General features: G+C 36.6%; 1 protein-coding gene across 1 annotated transcript in view; it reads right to left on the reverse strand.

Moving 5' to 3' along the window:
* Positions 1 to 16,978, reverse strand: part of LOC148941842 (uncharacterized) — a 33,241-nt gene extending 16,263 nt beyond the window's left edge. The window contains exons 1-2 of the mRNA XM_089103360.1: positions 16,846 to 16,978; positions 691 to 811 (exon numbers count right to left, since the gene is read on the reverse strand). Coding sequence (XP_088959486.1) covers positions 691 to 808 — 118 coding nt within the window. The 5' untranslated portion in view covers positions 809 to 811; positions 16,846 to 16,978. The remainder of the gene's footprint in view (positions 1 to 690; positions 812 to 16,845) is intronic.
* Positions 16,979 to 18,609: the final 1,631 nt, after the last annotated feature.

Consider the following 18,609-nt stretch of genomic DNA (forward strand, 5'->3'; position numbering starts at 1 on the left):
TATAATGACAGTAGCCCAAATTTACGATTAAGCCAAATGGAGCAACAACCTTGCACCCATCAGTATTTGGTGCTTAGCGTATATTGCCTCACACCTTAATAGTAAACATCTTTGTTGCGAGTTGGCCAAGGGGCTGCTGGATTTTAAAAATCTTGTACACCTGGCGGTGCACGCCACTTAAAGCAAAATTTTGCCGCACTTAATGCGAATACGCGCGGTGTAGCAAAGGTTTGCCGCCGGCGATGAAACAGATGACAGTCAAAGAGGAACACCAAACGGTGGATAGTGCGATACCCCTGAGGAAAGGCGGGGGATCTATAACGATAACTAGACATGCTTGAGCTTTCACGAGTATCTAAAAAAATGGAAGAGAGAGAGACTGGTCAGCGAAGATTATGGAAAAATCGGAGAACGAACTCCCATGAAACTTTTGTACTAGGAAGTACAAGCTTTTGGGTAGTATTATAAACGTTTGGAGATATGATAAGTCGATGAAAAATAGTTAAATCCTTAGGTACACACACATTATTCTGAAACTGGGATTCGAATCTCTTATTTGGATTCTCCGGTATATTTGAGGCTACAATAAGGAAATAAATACCTTATAGTATTGCTTAGAGATTTTCACAGCCCCCAATGGGTTGAGGGGCTCAGAGACCTCTCTTATTCTGTGCTATTTGTTTTACTTACCGCTGCTTCCTGAAACTTCAGCGACTTCATTTTTGTTTTCAGTTTTATCCTCAAAAGGTTTGGCAGCGGCAGTGCAAACTAATAAAACCAAAATGAAACAACCTCCATGATACTTCATTTTCTAAAAAAACAACAACAAATAAACAAAAAAAAATGTGCAATTACAGTAGTGGAAACTTGGCATTAAAAAATTAGCAGAACTCCGACTTGTGCATACTGAACACACGGCGCAGGTGCAATCAAATCGACTTTTATACTATGCTCGAGAAACATGATAATTACACCATTCACCTTAGACATCCGGAGCTCATAGTGACTTGGCTTGGATTAGCCCCCCTCCCCATTTCGATAGCATCCTAAGACATCAAAAGTCCTTATATCAAAATCTTGCATATTGTTGAAAATAAACTGTGTTTCTATAAACAGGGAACAATTGTTTATGTTTTGGTCCTAAGATTTGTCTCTGGTAACATGATGTATCAATGAAAACCCAGAGCAGTTCCAGAAAGTTTTTCTTAAGGGGAAGGAGGAGTAACTAGCCTACTACCCGGAGTTTTTTTTTTACCTGTATTTAAATGCGAGCAATTCTTGTTCTTCTATTGACACGATTTTTAAATGTCTTCTTGTTTCCCAGACAGGGTAGAGCTGAATCTAGATTATTTCTCAAGGGGGAGGGGAGTAAAGGACTTCACCGCCCCCTGCCTCGCCATCAATACTGTAAATATTACAACTTTTGGTACTTTCCCATTATGCTGGCCTCTCTAAAAAGTCAAGTTTGGTTAATGCTAATGAAATAAAATAAAATAAGATGAATATATAGTAGTTTAGAAACAAATTTGGGCTATAGATTTACACATTAGGGGGGGACATAAAGCATAGCATATATTAAATACGTAACCTAACCTAACCTAAGTACCTTCCTTCCTCCCCTAAACCCCAAAAAACCACAATTTAATATCGTATGCGCAATGAAAACCATGCTATCATTGCCTACTCTATTGCGGTTAACATGTCAAAAACGAGTTTTATCACTGTCTTCTCTATAGCAGTTAACCCGAGACGCCTGCATAATGGAAAAGTACCCAATTTTTACCCCAAAAAATTACAACTTAAGTTTGTTTTGCTGCCCCTCGGGCGAACCTCCCTGGGTGCTTGCCCCCACTAGTCCCCTAAATTTGGTCCTGAGACAGTACCATCACCCTTTCCCCTAGCTGATGGTGTCCATACCTGGTAATGATAGTGAAAAAAGTAACTGATGTTTTGTATTACAAATTATAATGTTGTAATTATATAGCACAAAAGTAAGCCGCGGGATGAAATGACTCATGGCACCAATAGAGAAACTTACGGTAAGGATGGAGAGTCTGTGATGAATTTGTTTGGTCTCAGCAAAACATATAGTTACGGGACGCAAAAGTAAGTATCAAGGCCAGATTGGGTAAGGAAATTTAAACGTTCTATATAGTTGTTGTTTTTATATGTAAAACCAAGATTCATAGCCCGTTTTTCTAAATTAAACAAAACTACGTCGATTAATTCAGTCTGCTTTCGGAAATTTAATTTTCTTCTCAAGATAAATGGAAGTCTCTTTTTTTGCTGAAAGCTACTACTTCTTTTAATAACAACTCACTGGAGCACCCCCCCCCCCCCCTGAGGTTAAAACTGCTGCAGACGCTCCTCCTCCCTCAATCTATTCATGACATCACTCTTTACCCCCTTACATGAAGTTTTAGTTTCCTTAAATCCCTTCTTATGATCTCTTCCCACCAGATTTGGGGACACCCCCGATCCCGTTCCGTTCCCCAATAATCGTTATTCTTCTTGTTAATCCTAAATGAAGGATCCTTAATTCTGTTTTTTTTTTTTTTTTTTTTTTTTTTTTTTTTTTTTTTTTTGACTTTTTTAAAAACTAATAGGCCTATTAATCATAGAGCATAAATCTGAAATTAATTTAATTAGTTTATTGACAAAACTTCTTTTATCGTATAAAATTTATGAAACAAAGATGAAGCACATAGGCATACAGCCTAACATTAGCAACCGAAAATAAAACTTCTGAGTCAATGGATGTTATTCCTAAAGTAATCCTTCCAATAATATGATGAGTAGTAATGTTCATCATAGAGCAAAGATCTAAAATTAATTTAGTCTGCTTCTTTGCGAAACTTATTTCATTGCATAAAATTTAGACATAAAGATGAAGGACATAGGCTATATCCTAACATTATTCACTGGCGGATCCAGGGGGGGGAGAACCACGCCCACAAGATGTTTCTGGCGCGCTAATTCCGTGTTTTTTCTATCTTCCATTTTTTTTATTAAAACTGTCAATTTGGTCAATTGAAAAAATTGTCAATTGCCCCCCCCCCCCGATATTTTGCTCTAGATCCGCCTTTGAAACTAGCAAACGAAAATAAAATTTTAAGTCAATGAGCCTTATTCCTAAAATAATCCTTCAATTATAACTATTATATAATAATTATTATTATAATAACTATTATGGAAAACATCTAGTTTAAACTACTTTAAAAAAATTGGTATTTTTTTCATGACCTTGTTTTTCACCTTGGTCACTAAGACTATCGTAAACTCCTATGGACTCTTTCTTGATCAAATTCAGTTCTAATTAAACCAATTGGGACGGGCTTTGTCGGTCATTATTGACAACCCATTTATCACACTGAACCTTGCCGGCTGCTACGCGTAAAATTATTGCAATCGCTTAATGACAGAAAATCTTTCAGGAAGATTCATGACAATTAAATATTTGGAAAATAGGCCACAATGTCATACATTGTTAATGTTGTCATGTCACGTTAAAACATATAATAATAATAATCTGTATTTAAAAGCCATATACAAAAAGACAAATACTAAAGAAAAATTACACTTCATTTGACATCCTTCCCATCAATACAAAATTTCCTACTGCCACAATATAACGGGGAGTCCTAGACCTCATTAACTCACAAAGCAGCCTATCTTCCCCCTCCTGGATAATTAATCCCCTTAAATGAGAGAGTTGCTTACACCGGAGGAGGAAATGTCCCAACCCATAATCATTTTCCCCACATCTCAAGCAACTACACCCGGCCTCCGGACCTTCCCTCTTTTTCCCTGCAACCTTAGTATAAATTGGAAGACAATTTGCTCGAATCTGAATCCAAATCCTCAGATACTTAATGGACAATCCCAGCTTGAAATGAAACTCCTCACCAAAATTCTCTTTTATTTCTCTATACAAAGTAAGACTTGGAGATTTGTCAAAACCTGCTTGCGATAGTTGCACTTCTTGGTCTTCAAGTCTTGGACTAAATTCCTTGAAGAACTTTTCATGATCCTCTGGCCCTTTTCCCTTCTCCCACGAACTTGAAAATCCATTCTTTTCTAATATCCTCTTGATTTGTGCGGTCCATGATGTTTTGTTAAACTGAAGGAGACGATCTTTATATGCTCATCGGGCGAGTCTAGTCTGGGGAAGTTCTACAAGTCTTAACCAAAATTTGATGACTTGGGTATATCTTTTCAATTTCAGGCTAAATATGCCAAGATCACCTTTTAAAACTTACGTATGTGTTGTCTTGTGTAGGCCAAAAACTCGTTTATAATACTGAAGTTGAAGGGTTTCTAGTTGCTTTTCCGGCTGATACCCCCATATTTCTGATCCGTAATGTAGGATAGGCATAATTTTAGTATTAAATATATGTTTGTGGAGGCTTTGTTCACTTATTTCTGCTGTTAGTGTGCTTCTGTATATACCAAATAATGCATTTCTTCCTTTCTGTGCCATTGTTGTAATATGATTCGTCCATTTTCCATTTTGACAAAGGATGAAACATAAGTATTTGGCTTTTTCCACCACTTCCGGCATTTTTCCATTCAATAAAATTGTGGTACTGATTCCAAGTGATTTTTGCTAAAAATCATGATTTGGGATTTCGTGACATTCACCTCTAGTTTCTTCTCTTGCAAATATTTTTCAAGGAGATTCAAGAGAGTTTGTAAATCATTATTTGTCTTTGTCAGTAATATAATGTCGTCTGCAATTAGTGACTTAATTGCACAGATTTTTGTCAAGAAATCTCCTTCAAATCGGATGTTCATGTTTAAGACTACTAGTTTAAGATGTGGAATGCAGCAAAAAAATTGATTTACTAATTTATCAGGCAATACTTCCCCTCCCCCTTCGCAGACACATTCAGGGGGTGGGTATGTAATGAAAAGAATAATTTAGTAATTTTAATAAGAAGCTCCCAGAAATTGGGGAAAAGATTGTATTTCAGAAAAGCATGCCCAAGTCCAGGGTCGTATACAGTATTTTTTTTCGGGAGTGGGGATACAAAAAGATTTTTTTCAGGGAGGGGGGTCGCAAAAACAGTTATAAAAACTCATCAAAAATTTGTTTATATTCATTTTAGTTACATTTTCAAACCCCCTAACAGTCTGGATAAGGCCTTGCCCAGGCCTTTTCTCCCTGCCCCCTTGGGTCCGTACAGTGGCAGATCTAAGAGAGGGGCGAGGAGGGCGCGCCCCCCCCGAAAATAGTCCTAATTAGCGTAACTTACTTAATTAACGCAAGTTTGCGTTAATCAAACTTGCTTCAAGCGCAAGTTTGTCGGGTCAATCTATTTTGTGCCCCCCCCCCCCAAAAAAAAATCCTGGATCCGAAATCAGGTCCGTGTCGACCTGTCTTGCACTGTAAGCTTCAGATTTGTAATTAACAACCATGGAAGTTCCTTGAAACAGAAATGAAGCTCTGTTTGCAAAATGTTACTTAGTGGGTTGATTTGGCACGGAGCCAAATCAACCAACGGAGCCAAAAAGAATCAAGTTCTTTTGAGAAAGGTTCTTGAAAGAGGGAGAAGTCCACATTTTTAAACAAACCAAAATTTTGGACCGATTCTGAGCATAACGTGTGTGTGTGACCCACAAGTTCCTAACAGAGAACCCAAGCATGGCGTTCGAAAAGGGGTAGGGGAGACAATTTCTCCTCACCAGCTTGTAAAATCAAGAACATATCCTGGATTTTTTCGGGAAGGGGCTAAGGGTTACAAACAACTTTAAAAAACACGTAAATTTTTTATATATTCATTTTTGTTACGTTTTAAGAGTAAGACAAATATTTCACCGGGGGGCGGGGGGCAAGGCCGTATCCAGGGGTGGGGAGTTACCCGGTTTGAGCCCTCCCCGAAATGTTTGTTTAACTCGTAAAAGCGTAACAAAAATGGACATAAACAAATTTTTTTGCGTTTTTTGAGGTTTTTTGTGTACCCCTCCCCCTAAAAAAGAAATTAGTAACTCCCCTCCCCTGAAAGAAAATCCTGGATGCGCTTCTGGGGGGGGGGGTCAAACTACAAACCCCTTTGGATAAGGCTTTGTGTAGAATATTCATTTATAAAACTACATCATGAAGTGCAACGATCCAATCGTTGCTGCATCTTCATCGATTTCTTAGCGATTTTTCCATAATTTAAATAAATCTTAAACAGTTTTGGCTAAATTAAAAATTCCCTCATTTTGGTCCAATATTTAGGAAGCCAGATTAAAAAAAAAAAACACATACAAATAGGAACATTTAAAAATCTTTGACATTTAGGTATAAACACGGGTATAAAGCCCACCCCTTTGTAATTCCTACCAAACACTCTCAAACGAGGATGCAAACACCGCTGGAGAGAGGAAGATCGCAAGTGGCGTCAATCGACGGAAATTAGGTTGATTTTTTTCAATATCTAGGGATGACAATGAAAGCACAAACAAAATTCTAGTTTTCAATGAAAATTCCCAAAAAAGTTTTTTTTTCAAATATAGGAGGAGGAAAAAAGAGTTTGGCGGGACTATCCCCCTTCCAATCACTCTTTATGATGCAGCCCAAAGCGCATGATCACACCGATGCTATTGTGGCCGAAGAAAATTTAACTGCATCTTCATGTATTATTTTGAGTTTACCACCCCTCCCCTCAATTCCCCCAAGCCATCTTATTGTATCTTGGATAATATTTAATATTAAAGATATAACACGTTATCCTTAATAATATGAATAATTTAATAATTAATGTGCCAGTAATTCTATTAGATAAAATAAAAATAATCTCCTTAATAATACAGGGAGGTCAAACCATCTCTGTGCTCACGCTGATTTAATTACGAAATTGCTCATGAATCCACTTTAAATAAATTATTAAGACAGGCCATTGAGTAAGTATCTTCACTATTAATTAACTTAGTATTTATCATACGGTGAATACAGCATACAATTGTCACGTTTTTGCGTGACACGTTTTTTACACGTGTCACGTTTTCCGTACGTTTTTCCCATCCTTATGCATGATCAAGCTACAGTTGTGCTCACGTCGAACAATTCATTATAGAGAATGGTACAGGCGTATCCAAGAGGGGGAGCTTTGGGGGTTTCAACCCCCTCCAAAATGTTTGTCGCAGAAACATAACAAAAATGAATAAGAACCAATTTTTGATGCGTTTTTTTGTATTCCCCCCAAAAAGATTTTACACCCCTTTCCCTCGAAAAAAATCCTGGGTACGTCCTTGGGTACAGGGTTTCCAAAAAAGAGCGCCGGATTTCAATCTCCTATAAATCACACTTATTTATTTGAAAGAAGAAAACAGAACGCACCCTCTTCAGAAGATGTTGCAATTATATGTGAGAAACATAATATTGGGCACATGCCCGCTTCCTTCCTTGCTAGCCGTAGAGGCACTAATTCTGTTCATAAAATTACATGTCAGAGAAAATTTACCTGACCTTCCATAAAGGGGGGGGGGAATATCCCCCAACAGTCTCGGTATTGAAATGAAACTCACACCACCATATTCAGCGTATGAGAGAAACCTACTGTAGAGGTTTCCAGCTCTCATCTGCAAAAAGGTGGAATTTTGGTACGATTACCACCGAGAAAAAAACAAAAACACATCAGTGATCTTTCTTCTGGCAATAAAAGTAAAATTTTACGTTTATGCAGATTGGAGCTTGAAACCTCTAAGGTGTGTTCTCTGACATACTGAATATGATGGTGCAATTTTCATTAGGATTTCTTAACTTTTTGGGAATGTTTCTCCCTTTATCGAAAATCAGGCAAATTTTCTCAGGGTATGTTTCATTGATAGAATAATTGCCGGAAGGGCTAGCATGTGGAGGGGGGCATATGCCCGATGTTGGGTTTCACGAATAATTTCTACATTTCCTGAAGAGAATGGTGGATTTTGTTTGCTTGTTTCAAATAAAAAAAAAATTGATTTATAATAGATTCAAATCCGGGTCCTTTTCGCGACATCCTGTATATAAAGGGTAACCCTCATCAATACAAGCTGGAGAAACAAAGACAATTTTCGGAGCAATACCTACGTCAAAAAAAAAATACGATTTTTTTCGTAAAAAAAACAACAACAAAAAACAAGAGCCGTTTTTAGTGCCATTTGGAACTTATATGGCTCATAGTTTTCACTATCATTTTCACTTGATTTGTGAAAATTGGCCCCAATTTTGCCCCTCCCCAGGATTTGAGCAAAATCACGCCACTGTTTACAGTAAAAAAAGAAAGCTAGCGGAAAGCCACGCTGTCTTTCAACTAGTAAACACAATCATGAGTAAAAAGCAAGAATTTGAAAATTTACCACGCTTCCATTGCTACTCAACTTGCTCAATAGACTCCACTTGCAATCTCAGCTATGATTCTACACGAAATACAATTAAACTATTCATTTTATGAGGTTACTGCGCTGACTGTTGGCAAGGGCGTACCCAACATTTTTATTCAGGGGGGGGGGGGGTGTGTGAAAAAAACTAAAAACACCTTCAAAATTTTTTATATGCTTTAAATACTCACTCTAGTTAAATACTTCTTTTTATAAATCTATCTCTAAAATAAACATTGTTCAAAAATAAATGTTTTTTAAAATAGTTAAGAATGATGTTTCAATTTTTTCAGCCCACTGATTTGCTTACGGAAACTCAAAATCCAGTATGTTCTATACGAAGATTATAAATAATTTTAGACTGCTGGGCTATCTCAGATTTCTCTCTGTAGATCTAATGACCTGTTTTGGCCGACGCTGTTTGTTTTCAGACAAAAAAAAAGTGGCAAAACTCTTCTTCAAATTAGCCCTCTTATAATATCTCAGAGCAGCAGTTTTAATACAAAAACCCCTGAAAAAAAAAGATAAGCACTGTAACCGTCCTTTTCAAGACGAGTAGGCCTACATATAGTAGTTTTAAGGAAACAAAATTGAAAACTTTTCTTCTCGGGTTCTCAGACATGTTGAACGTGATGCATTAGTCTTGATCAAGATACCGCTATTTTTGAGGTCTTACCCTCTTCAAGACTTATTTCAATTCTGGTGTGATTTGTAAAGAAATTAGATTTCATCTGAGGCGAGAAACTGGGCTCTGGGGGAAGGGGGCAGTTGCCCCTCAATAATTTTGATGAAAGTTAGCATAACTTCTCGTGAATAATATTCCCAGCAAGTAATGCACAGGCAAACGATTGGAAAGGAGACTGAAGAACTTCAGAAGTAAGGGGTGGGAGGAAAACACATTTTAAGGTTATATTTTCCTGTTGTTTAAAAATCTACGTTAGGGGGTAATTCTCCTATGTTCCCCTTTGAAAATGAAGTAACCCCTGTAATGCAAGTGTGAATTTCACAAATGGGTGGGGGGAAGAGTAAATAGATTTTAGGGTTGCAGATTTTTCAATTCTCAATACCAGAGGGTAATTCGCCGTCTATATAGGTATGCGCACAATAATTTGCTGCGAAGTGAATACTCTACTCCAAGAGGGAGTTTCACTAAGCGGGGTAACTTTTTAAAGCTTTATTTCTCCCCTTTTTTTAGAATAAATACCATTGGACAACTCTCCTTAGTTTCGTCTCTGTACAGATATGCGTATAATGATCTATTAGAAATTTTAATAGCCTCAGTACTGAACAATTACTTCATCATCATAATAATCATCAACAATTATTGACATCTAACAATTCGACATTCAAACAGTTATTGGAATAGAGGAATAATGGAGGAAATAAAGGAATAATTAAGGTGCAATTGCAGTTACTTACTACGCACTTTAATAACAATCAGGATGATGGAATCAGAGCATCCGTGATATAATCAACAAATTATATTCTACTTTTGGCAGATAGCTTTCACATCCTGCTTTTATTAGCATTTCTGTATCGTCATAGCAAATGTGAAACATCACATTTAGTGTCTTACAAAAATGAATGAAAAACGAAAGGGATTGAATATGGATCCATTTTCTCCAAATACTCTCACCTTACTCCTTTGGAACTACTACAGCATGTCTGAGAACTATCATGTTAAATATATATCTGATAATATTCACTGAAATACCAATGACACAAAAAAAAACATCGCCTTCTCTGTCTCCCTCTTAGGTTCATTTATATCCATAAACCGTGTTTTCTAAGATTTTTCTTTTTGTTGTTTCAAAATTATATAGCTTTTGGGGCAGTCTCGCCATTTTCGTTAGTTTTGCACCGCTGAACCTTGACTGTCAACAAAAACTGTCATGTTGAACACATAACTGGTAATATTCACTAAAGCGCACCATGGATACCAGAAAAAACCATCCCCCGTGGACACATGTTAGCTCGATTCATACCTGAAAACGACGATTTTCTAAGATTTTTTTTGTGGTTGTTTCAAAATTATGTAGAATTTGGGTGCTCGCACATTTGCGCCAGTGTTGCGACGTTGAACCGTGAAACTATTAATCAGCAAATTACATTCTACTTTTGTGATGACTTTCACATGCTGCTTTGATTCGCATTTCGTCACAGTGACATTTCCATATGGTCACAGCAAACACAAAATGTCAAATTTGGATTTTTTTATTTATTTATTAAAACAAATAAAGTTTAGGACAATGCTTGCCATAGAAAATAAGAACAGTTACCGCAACGATCCCAAGATAAGAAACCGAAAATCAAGCAAAACAAAATAAATGGAAAAAACAAACAAATATACAAAAATATTTGACACCCTGATTGGGGGTAATAAAATATATAAAATAGTGCTTACCCCGCCTACGCTCATATATTTACATATTAGGTTATTCTACCTTCTCAACTAGTGTAAAATTTTGACAATTTTGACATTCTGTCCCCTTTCAAATTTTCTACTTAATTTCCATATTTATGTCAAATTTACAGTTTACGTTATATACGTAAGTTTAAACACTAAAAACAAGCGTATATTATTTGTGGACGAGTGTGGCTACCATCCCACTAGCTTTCTTGTTCTGTTTGCTAAAGTTTCAACTGAAAAATGTGAGTGAGTGGAATGTATATTAGCTTTCTAAGTAGCGTCATATACTAATGCTATTATTACTATTATATATTTATACTAGTACTATAACTTAAATACTATGATACTATTATTGTTACTAACCCCTCACACTAAGACCATGTTGCTTGAAGCCAAAACAGTTGAGCTCGCTCCTCCTCAACCAAAATCTATTCAAAGCTACACTCTTTACCAGTAACGTCATAAAACACGCTTAGAATTACCTCACCCAACAACTTAAAAATTTATTGGCGGTTTCTACCCCTCTAACGTTCTCGTTCGCGTGCTGTTGGCTAAAATAGACTGTGTCCTTTGGCTAAAAGTAGCTTGGATACAGATTAAGGTTCTGGTGACCCAATCCCTTTTTTAGAAAATGGATATTCTGGATGCACTTGTTTATGGTAATTCTGGTGTCTGTATATCTTGATGAAGTGTCTGACTCGTATTTTTACTTGCCAATTTTATTTTCTGAAAAAGGGTGAGGTCACACAAAATCCCTCTGTTGTTCCTGTTGGCATGTCTACAATACTTTATTTTGTTGAAAGAATACAGACTGAGGATCTGCTGAAACCAAAGGCCCTTTTTAGAAAGTGGACATACTGGTTAAACTTGTTTCTTCAGTGTGTATTGTCTGTGGAACTCAATTAAGTGTCTGATTTGAGAAAAAAGAACTTGTCTCAATTGTCTTTTTATTGCAAAGTCAATTTTTGACAATTTTTGTCTTGGAATGCCATAATTCATATAGCACTTATTTATAGAGAATTGATTTAAGCCTTAAACAATTTAAATTGAACATGGACTTAATTCAATTATTAAAAGGTGTGGATTTTAGAAATAAGCGTTTTTGTATATTCGTCTTTCCGACAGTAGCATTGATTGGGTGGGGAGAAGGGTCTGGCAGAGGGCAATTACCCCCCCCCCCCCCCCGAATATTCCCTCCTTTTGATTTTGGAAATAACTTTTTTGCTTTTTATATGAAAAATTGCTGTTTGATATTTTCACTGAAAAAATTACAAGAAAAAACCACAAGATTTTGGAAAATTCATTTTTTCCACCATCAAATTTCCATGAATTGACGCCACTGATGTTCGGTTTGCGTCTCTTCTTGTTTGTTTCCCTTTTGTTCTACTCTTATTTTAGCTTCTCCCTGTTTCCATTTCTAAGATTTTCATCCGTGCGAAGGATGCCTCGATTATATATATAGAAAAATATTTATGATGATTTTTCTTTCACTGGACTGATATCCGTCTCTTTGTCAGAATTTATTTTCTTTTTTTGATGAGTTTGCTCGGTTCTACATCGTCAGTTTTTTATGCACTAATTTTTGTCAATTTTTTTTTATAACATTTTTTTATACACTAAATTCTTAACCAAGCAAAAATAATTGGTGAATGGTCATTCATTTATTCTGGCTTATTATTATTTTTTTTGGTAGTTTGATTCCCAATTCTAATGTTTTATGAATATGGAGGGCGTTGCCTGAATATGAAATATATTGCATGAATATGAATATGGAGGGTATTTGTCTGCAACCATATATAATGGAGACAAACGTATTTTTCGGAACCAATATCAGGGTTGCCACCGTCAGTAAGATTTAACTAGATCTAATATAAAAAATCTAGTAAATTTAGAGGATTTAAAAAAATTCCCGAAAACTAGTACAAAGTCATGATTTATAGTAATTAAAACTTTTGTCATTTTTCATGAATTCAGGGAAAATAATTGGGGTTCATTCATTACAGAATCTGAAATTCGTTACGTTAGATATTATGCCTACTATTGCTCTTATTTTTGCGATTTCGCGTCAACCCTAGCGCTTAAAAATCTCCACTTTTCTCTCCGCGTCTTCTTGATACTTGCTTTGAAAGGCAAACTATTTCAAATGAGGACTGGTATGCCGACTTAATTTTTTTTTTTTTTTTGTTAAATCTTCCCAGACTTACAGACTTTTTCAATATATGTGAGTTTTATTACCTGAAGACCATTGATTAATTTAAAGCCGGACTTCACCAGCTGATTTCCAGAATCCAATATTCCAGACTTTTGTATGACGTCTTGGATACACCGCATCTGGTATAAGAAGCCTATCTAGTAGTACATTTAAATAATAATAATAATAATAAAAAAGGATTTTTGAACTTATAGGTTTCCAGAATTTTCAATCATACTATGAAACGAAAGAAAAGAGGAAAAGACAAAGAGAAGAGGAAAAGAAAAAAAAGAAGAAAAAAACCGCCGCATGCGCAAATTTTTTTTGAGCATTTAGTAGAAACAGATGCGATTTAGCAATTACTGCCTCTCAGATTTAGTAAATTCTTCTGGGCCAGGGTGGCAACACTGCTGGACCAGTATCCAAGGGCGAATCTCTAGCATTTTTATTGGAGGTGGGCAAGAAGGGTCCATATTTGGATAGTCAAAGGGCATGGGATGTATAATATTTTTTCCCACGTTATTGAGGGGGCAACTGCCCCCCTTGCCACCTCCAAACGACGCCCCTGGCAGTATCCAGCTGTCACCAGTACCAGGCGAATGTATCTTTGGTCAGCTTCGATTGTTACCAAATGAAGAGTTACCCTTATTTTATTTTTCAGTAATTTCAGCCTGAATGCTTACAGTCAGAGTAAATCAAGTGCCGGGACGTTAAAAATTGGTTCGTCTTTTGTGTTGCATAGTTACAAATTGGCTTTTTGGGACAGAAAAAATATCGGTTTACTTAAGACCCATTCAAAACGAGATTTTACAAATGCCAAGATTGAGCTAGTGCTAATTTAGGAATAAGTTGAAATCAAATCTCGTCACAATAGAGATTAGGTGGCGGCCAGATCTGGATCAAGCCAAAACTGAAGTTCAATTGATTTGAGTTTATTTGAGTCCAAGCCAACGTTGTTCCTCTTCTTCTTGTTTGGATTGCTGTGGAGACGCTTTCGCATTACCTAGCAGAGGTTAATTCAAACATAAAAAAAAATACAGAAAAAAAAATTTAAGGAGAAGTCCTGTAGTGACGCAGAGGGTTTGATCAGAGCTTGGTAATAGGGGACCCTGAGTTTGAATTCAACCGCAGCTACACACTACAGGGAATTTGATTCCGGTTATAAGATTATGCGAAAGCGTCTCCACATTAATCCAAGCAAGAAGAAGAAGAAGAATGTGAGGAAGTTTCATTCTTCGTCTTTTTTGGAGGAGTTAATGCATAATCTCCACGATTACCGGTAAACTCTAAAAATGTAAACTCAGCTGTAGCAAGGCAGTGCAAGGCTCGAAATTTGATTCCAGTGATGAAATTATGTGAAACCGTCTCCATATTAATCCAAACAAGAAGAAGAAGAATAAGAAGAAGCAAGTGAAGAAATGTCATTCTTCTTTTTTTTGTTATTTGGAGATACTAATGCATAATCTCCATGCAATTCTGGTAAACTCCAAACAAGTAAACTCAGCTGTAGCAAGACACTGCAAGGCTCAGTATTTGATTCCAGTGATTAGACGGTGCGAAAGTGTCTCCATATTAATTCAAACAAGAAGAAGAAAATTTAGGAAAAAATTGAATAAAAAAGAGGTAAAATATTGGGAGGAATTACAGGACCATGTCAGAGCTTTAGAACGTTCGTACTACAAGTGAAACAAGAATTGTATGAGATCTGGGATAAAGACACATACGTGGTATAATTGCGATATTTTACATTTTCACGTTTAAATTATCCATTGGGAAGAGTAAAATCTGATCAGTAGCGTCAGCAATTGCTGGGTTTTGGAATGGGCTGAATTTCAGCATCAGTAAAGTCTCATTGTGAAAGTTTTAATTAGCTACCCCCTTCTCATTTTTAGCATATGCCATTAACAGAAGAATAAAAAAAATACGAGACAATCAATAATTTTACACTAAAAAGACAAATAAAAAGGTTAAGTTAAGCAACTTGGACTGCTGAGTTCAATTATTAGCACAAAAAAAAAAAATCAGTTACGATATCTATTTTTTTTTTAATGTCTTTATGAGAACAAAGTTGTGTTTTCAGGCATCGGTTTGAAGCGTGTTTTGGGTGGGTTCGATAAAAACTATTTTCAGGTTCTTCTTGTCAACCCAACAAATCTTTAAGGTGTTTTCATTTTACGAGTTCCAAGCGTAATGAACACAAGTTCATCAAAATTGTAACGCGCCAGAATAGCATGGCTGAACACGGTTGCTGAAAAGACATTTGCCCATGTTGAACATGACACTCAAACGATAATCAGCACAACCCGCGTCAAACTCTATGTTGGATATGGGTGGCATGAAAACAAAGCTCAAAAAGTTAACCGACTTGCCCTCTGGACTGCTCAGTTCAATTGTTAGCACACAAAAAAATAAGTTGCGGTATTTATTATTATTATTTTTTTATATTACTATTCTTATGAGAACAAGAAATTAGCAGTGCTGACGATAAAATTGCAAGGAAGTCGAGTCAGTAGACTTGGCTCCTCGACCGCGTAGTCACAAGTCAAATCAAGGCCACGGAAACAGGGTTGGCTTGCCTAGGAAATAATTAGCTACCCATTTCTTCTATTCTTTTTTCGGAAATCCTATTACCAAATTAGATTTGGTAATATCATTGTTGCGCCTTGTGAAAACGCATAAGTGAGTCTGTTGACACTCGGAAACAGCATAAACTTTGACTTGGGGATAAAAATATGCGAGATTTCATAATTGACATAGGGAAAATCTTCTAGATCGTGTAGGAGCACCACTTGGAGAAAATCTAGGTGGGAGGGGGTATAAAAAAGGATGAAGATCCTCTTGAACCATTGCTGGCACATTGGACGTCAACACAGCGTTTCAGTTGATGAGTTCTTTTAAAGGCACGAGTAGCAAGCTTGTCGTCCGAGCTTGTCACATCGGAGTTCGATTCCTGAACCCAGCATTACCAAACAGAGAATCAGTCCAATGGGATACCACCGGGTGGTGATGGAAGGGATGAACTATTTAAAATCTCAGGGTGGCATCTCTATTCCTTCGATTTTTACTAGTTTAGCGGCTGAGCCCCTCAGAAAGAAGCAATATAAAATTTTGAAAATACTTCAAAATATTCTAAAATACTAGCCTATTTCATTCCTAAAAGCACTTCACTTTGCATTACCTCCCCCCCACTCAATGTGAAAATATATAGCCCAAATTATGTTTTTCCGTTGCTTGATGCCACTTAGTTGCTTCGTTGCCGTTAAATTAATTTAAAGAAAGGAATTACATACGGAAAATTCACGGAGAATTTGGGCTATATTTTTACATATTAGGGGGGAGGGGGTAAAGTAAAATGAAGTACTTTTAAGAATGATACAAGCAAGAATATTATAATATTTTAAAGTAGTTTTCAGAATCTTAAAGTGTTTCCTTCTTAGATGTTCGACCATTTAACTAGAGCCTTTCAGTTTTTTCCCGCGCAAATACAAAAAAACAACAGATTTTTCAAAATCCACCCGCAATCGGCGTTCTGAGATAGTGTAGTTACATATTGGCGGCGGAAAAAAATTTATTAGATATCCATCTCCTTTCTTCATGCAATGTTCTTATGGAAACACAACTAAGCATGCTGACTTTCATGTCGCAAAGAATAGTCAATCCGACTCGGCTCCAAGCAGGGTTGCCACCCCTATTGATTAGTCTCTATTTCTAGTGATTTGTTATATTGCCTAAACAAGAAAATCACTAAATCACTAGATCTCTATCGCTAGAATCACTAGAAGAACATCTCTATCGAGCAAAAAATCACTAAATTTTGTGATTTTTTCTCGCCGGGCGGCAATTCTGGCTCCAAGACCGTGACACAACAGGCCGAGTCGTGGCAGCGGAAAAAAAAGCTTACCTAGGGAATAATTAGCTATCCAATGTAACTTAAGATTATACTAAGCGTTAACAGGTCTGCGTGAAGTACGCAACTGATGTACGATATACTCAAACAGTTGCCTATAACAAGTTTTTGTCCCGGTGAGTGAAAACCGTGCATAAGTGGTAAAACAACCTTACGAATTGGAGAAAATAATTCGGCTTTGTGCCATGTCATCCGATAGTGAAAATGGTCAATCCTGTGATAAACGCGGCCTTGGCGAATTGATGCAGGAAGTATTTATAATTATAACATATTTGTGGATTTGTACTATTGTTGAAACTTGTTTATATTACTATTTGTAAATCAGCCTTGATTTTTTAAAATTGATGGGCTACGCAAAGCCCGTTTCAAATTTACGTAAATTTTAGCATGACTTTTTGACTTTATGTGACATAGTAAATAAAATCAGAAACTATTTCAGACTTAAATCACTACGCTAGGGAAAAAATCAAACTATTTTTCATAAGAGACATCAAAGGCAAATATTCGTGAAAACCTGAGGTAGTTGTCTGGGGGTATGCTGGCATGCGTATAGGGGTCTGGAGGGGAGGGGCTTAAAAAAGATGCCTTATAATAAGGGATAATTTTGAAAATTGGGTACTTGCGTGTTGTTGCAACGACACCAAAGAAGTGAATTTAGGTTAATCCTAATGAAAAATATCAAAATATGATGAAAATATAATACTTTAGTAACAAAATTACGGAAAATACAACTGAAAATTATAAAAAGCAGGCCCCCCAGAACTTAATCCATTAAATACCTAACCTGACCACCTCTATACGTTAAATATTTAATTAAAATATATCTGCATAGCATTTTATCTTGACCAGGCTAAGCTGATTATATCTGAGTGGACGCAGTCAGCCGGTTTCATTACAGATCAAGTACAAAGTGTGGTTGCTATAATACGAAAGTACCAAAAAAATGTTATTTTGACCTGGCAGGTTCCATATTTCTCCAAAGTATGTCAAGTATATGCATCTTATGGGTATTAAGGGCCTGGAAGGTTAGGACGGAATTCTAGTCTGTCGACCTCCCATGCGGGTGCTTATGAGCGCAAGCTATATCTAAACAAACAGACACATACACAGAGATCCATTTCGGGGAAGGACAAATTCCTTAAAACAGGCAAAGTATGAAAAGTATGCAAAACTCTAAGGATACCAGGGGAAACTTAATTATACTTGTCTTATATCTTAGAAAATGTGCTTCATATTGATAATGTAAAAAATTAAACCAAGAAATATTCCATGTGTTCCATCGTAGATGTATCTATAGAAAATTATCAAAAAAACAAGGGGACGCCCACTTTTAAAAATTACAAACACCAGGTGGCGTGTGCAAACCGTGGTGTATTTATGTCAACCGTGGCGGAACTGTGACAATGTGTGGCAGTAACTGTGCGAAACATGGCAGAAACCATACGTCACACGTGGTGTTCTGAGATGTATACCTGGTGGTGGGAAGTTGACACCCTCTCGTAAGATAACATACTTGGTTATATTGGTGCAAGACCCCTTTTCTGAAGTGCGACTTTGACACTTTGGTCCCAGCCCTCCCCCCCCCCCCACCCTTATCTAATGTATGGCTATATAAGAAAATTATACAACAACAAGACCTTTTCTGCGGGTTCTACACTAAAATGTACCTTTAGTAAATTACCTGGATAAAATACATGGTGTGATTTTCATCAAGATCTTGCCCCTTTTTGTGACTATTTTTTCACTATCGCTAAAACT

Source organism: Artemia sp. Qi Xiang Cuo, chromosome 17, assembly GCF_049724085.1.
Source record: "Artemia sp. Qi Xiang Cuo chromosome 17, ASM4972408v1, whole genome shotgun sequence".
NCBI lineage: Eukaryota > Metazoa > Arthropoda > Branchiopoda > Anostraca > Artemiidae > Artemia > Artemia sp. Qi Xiang Cuo.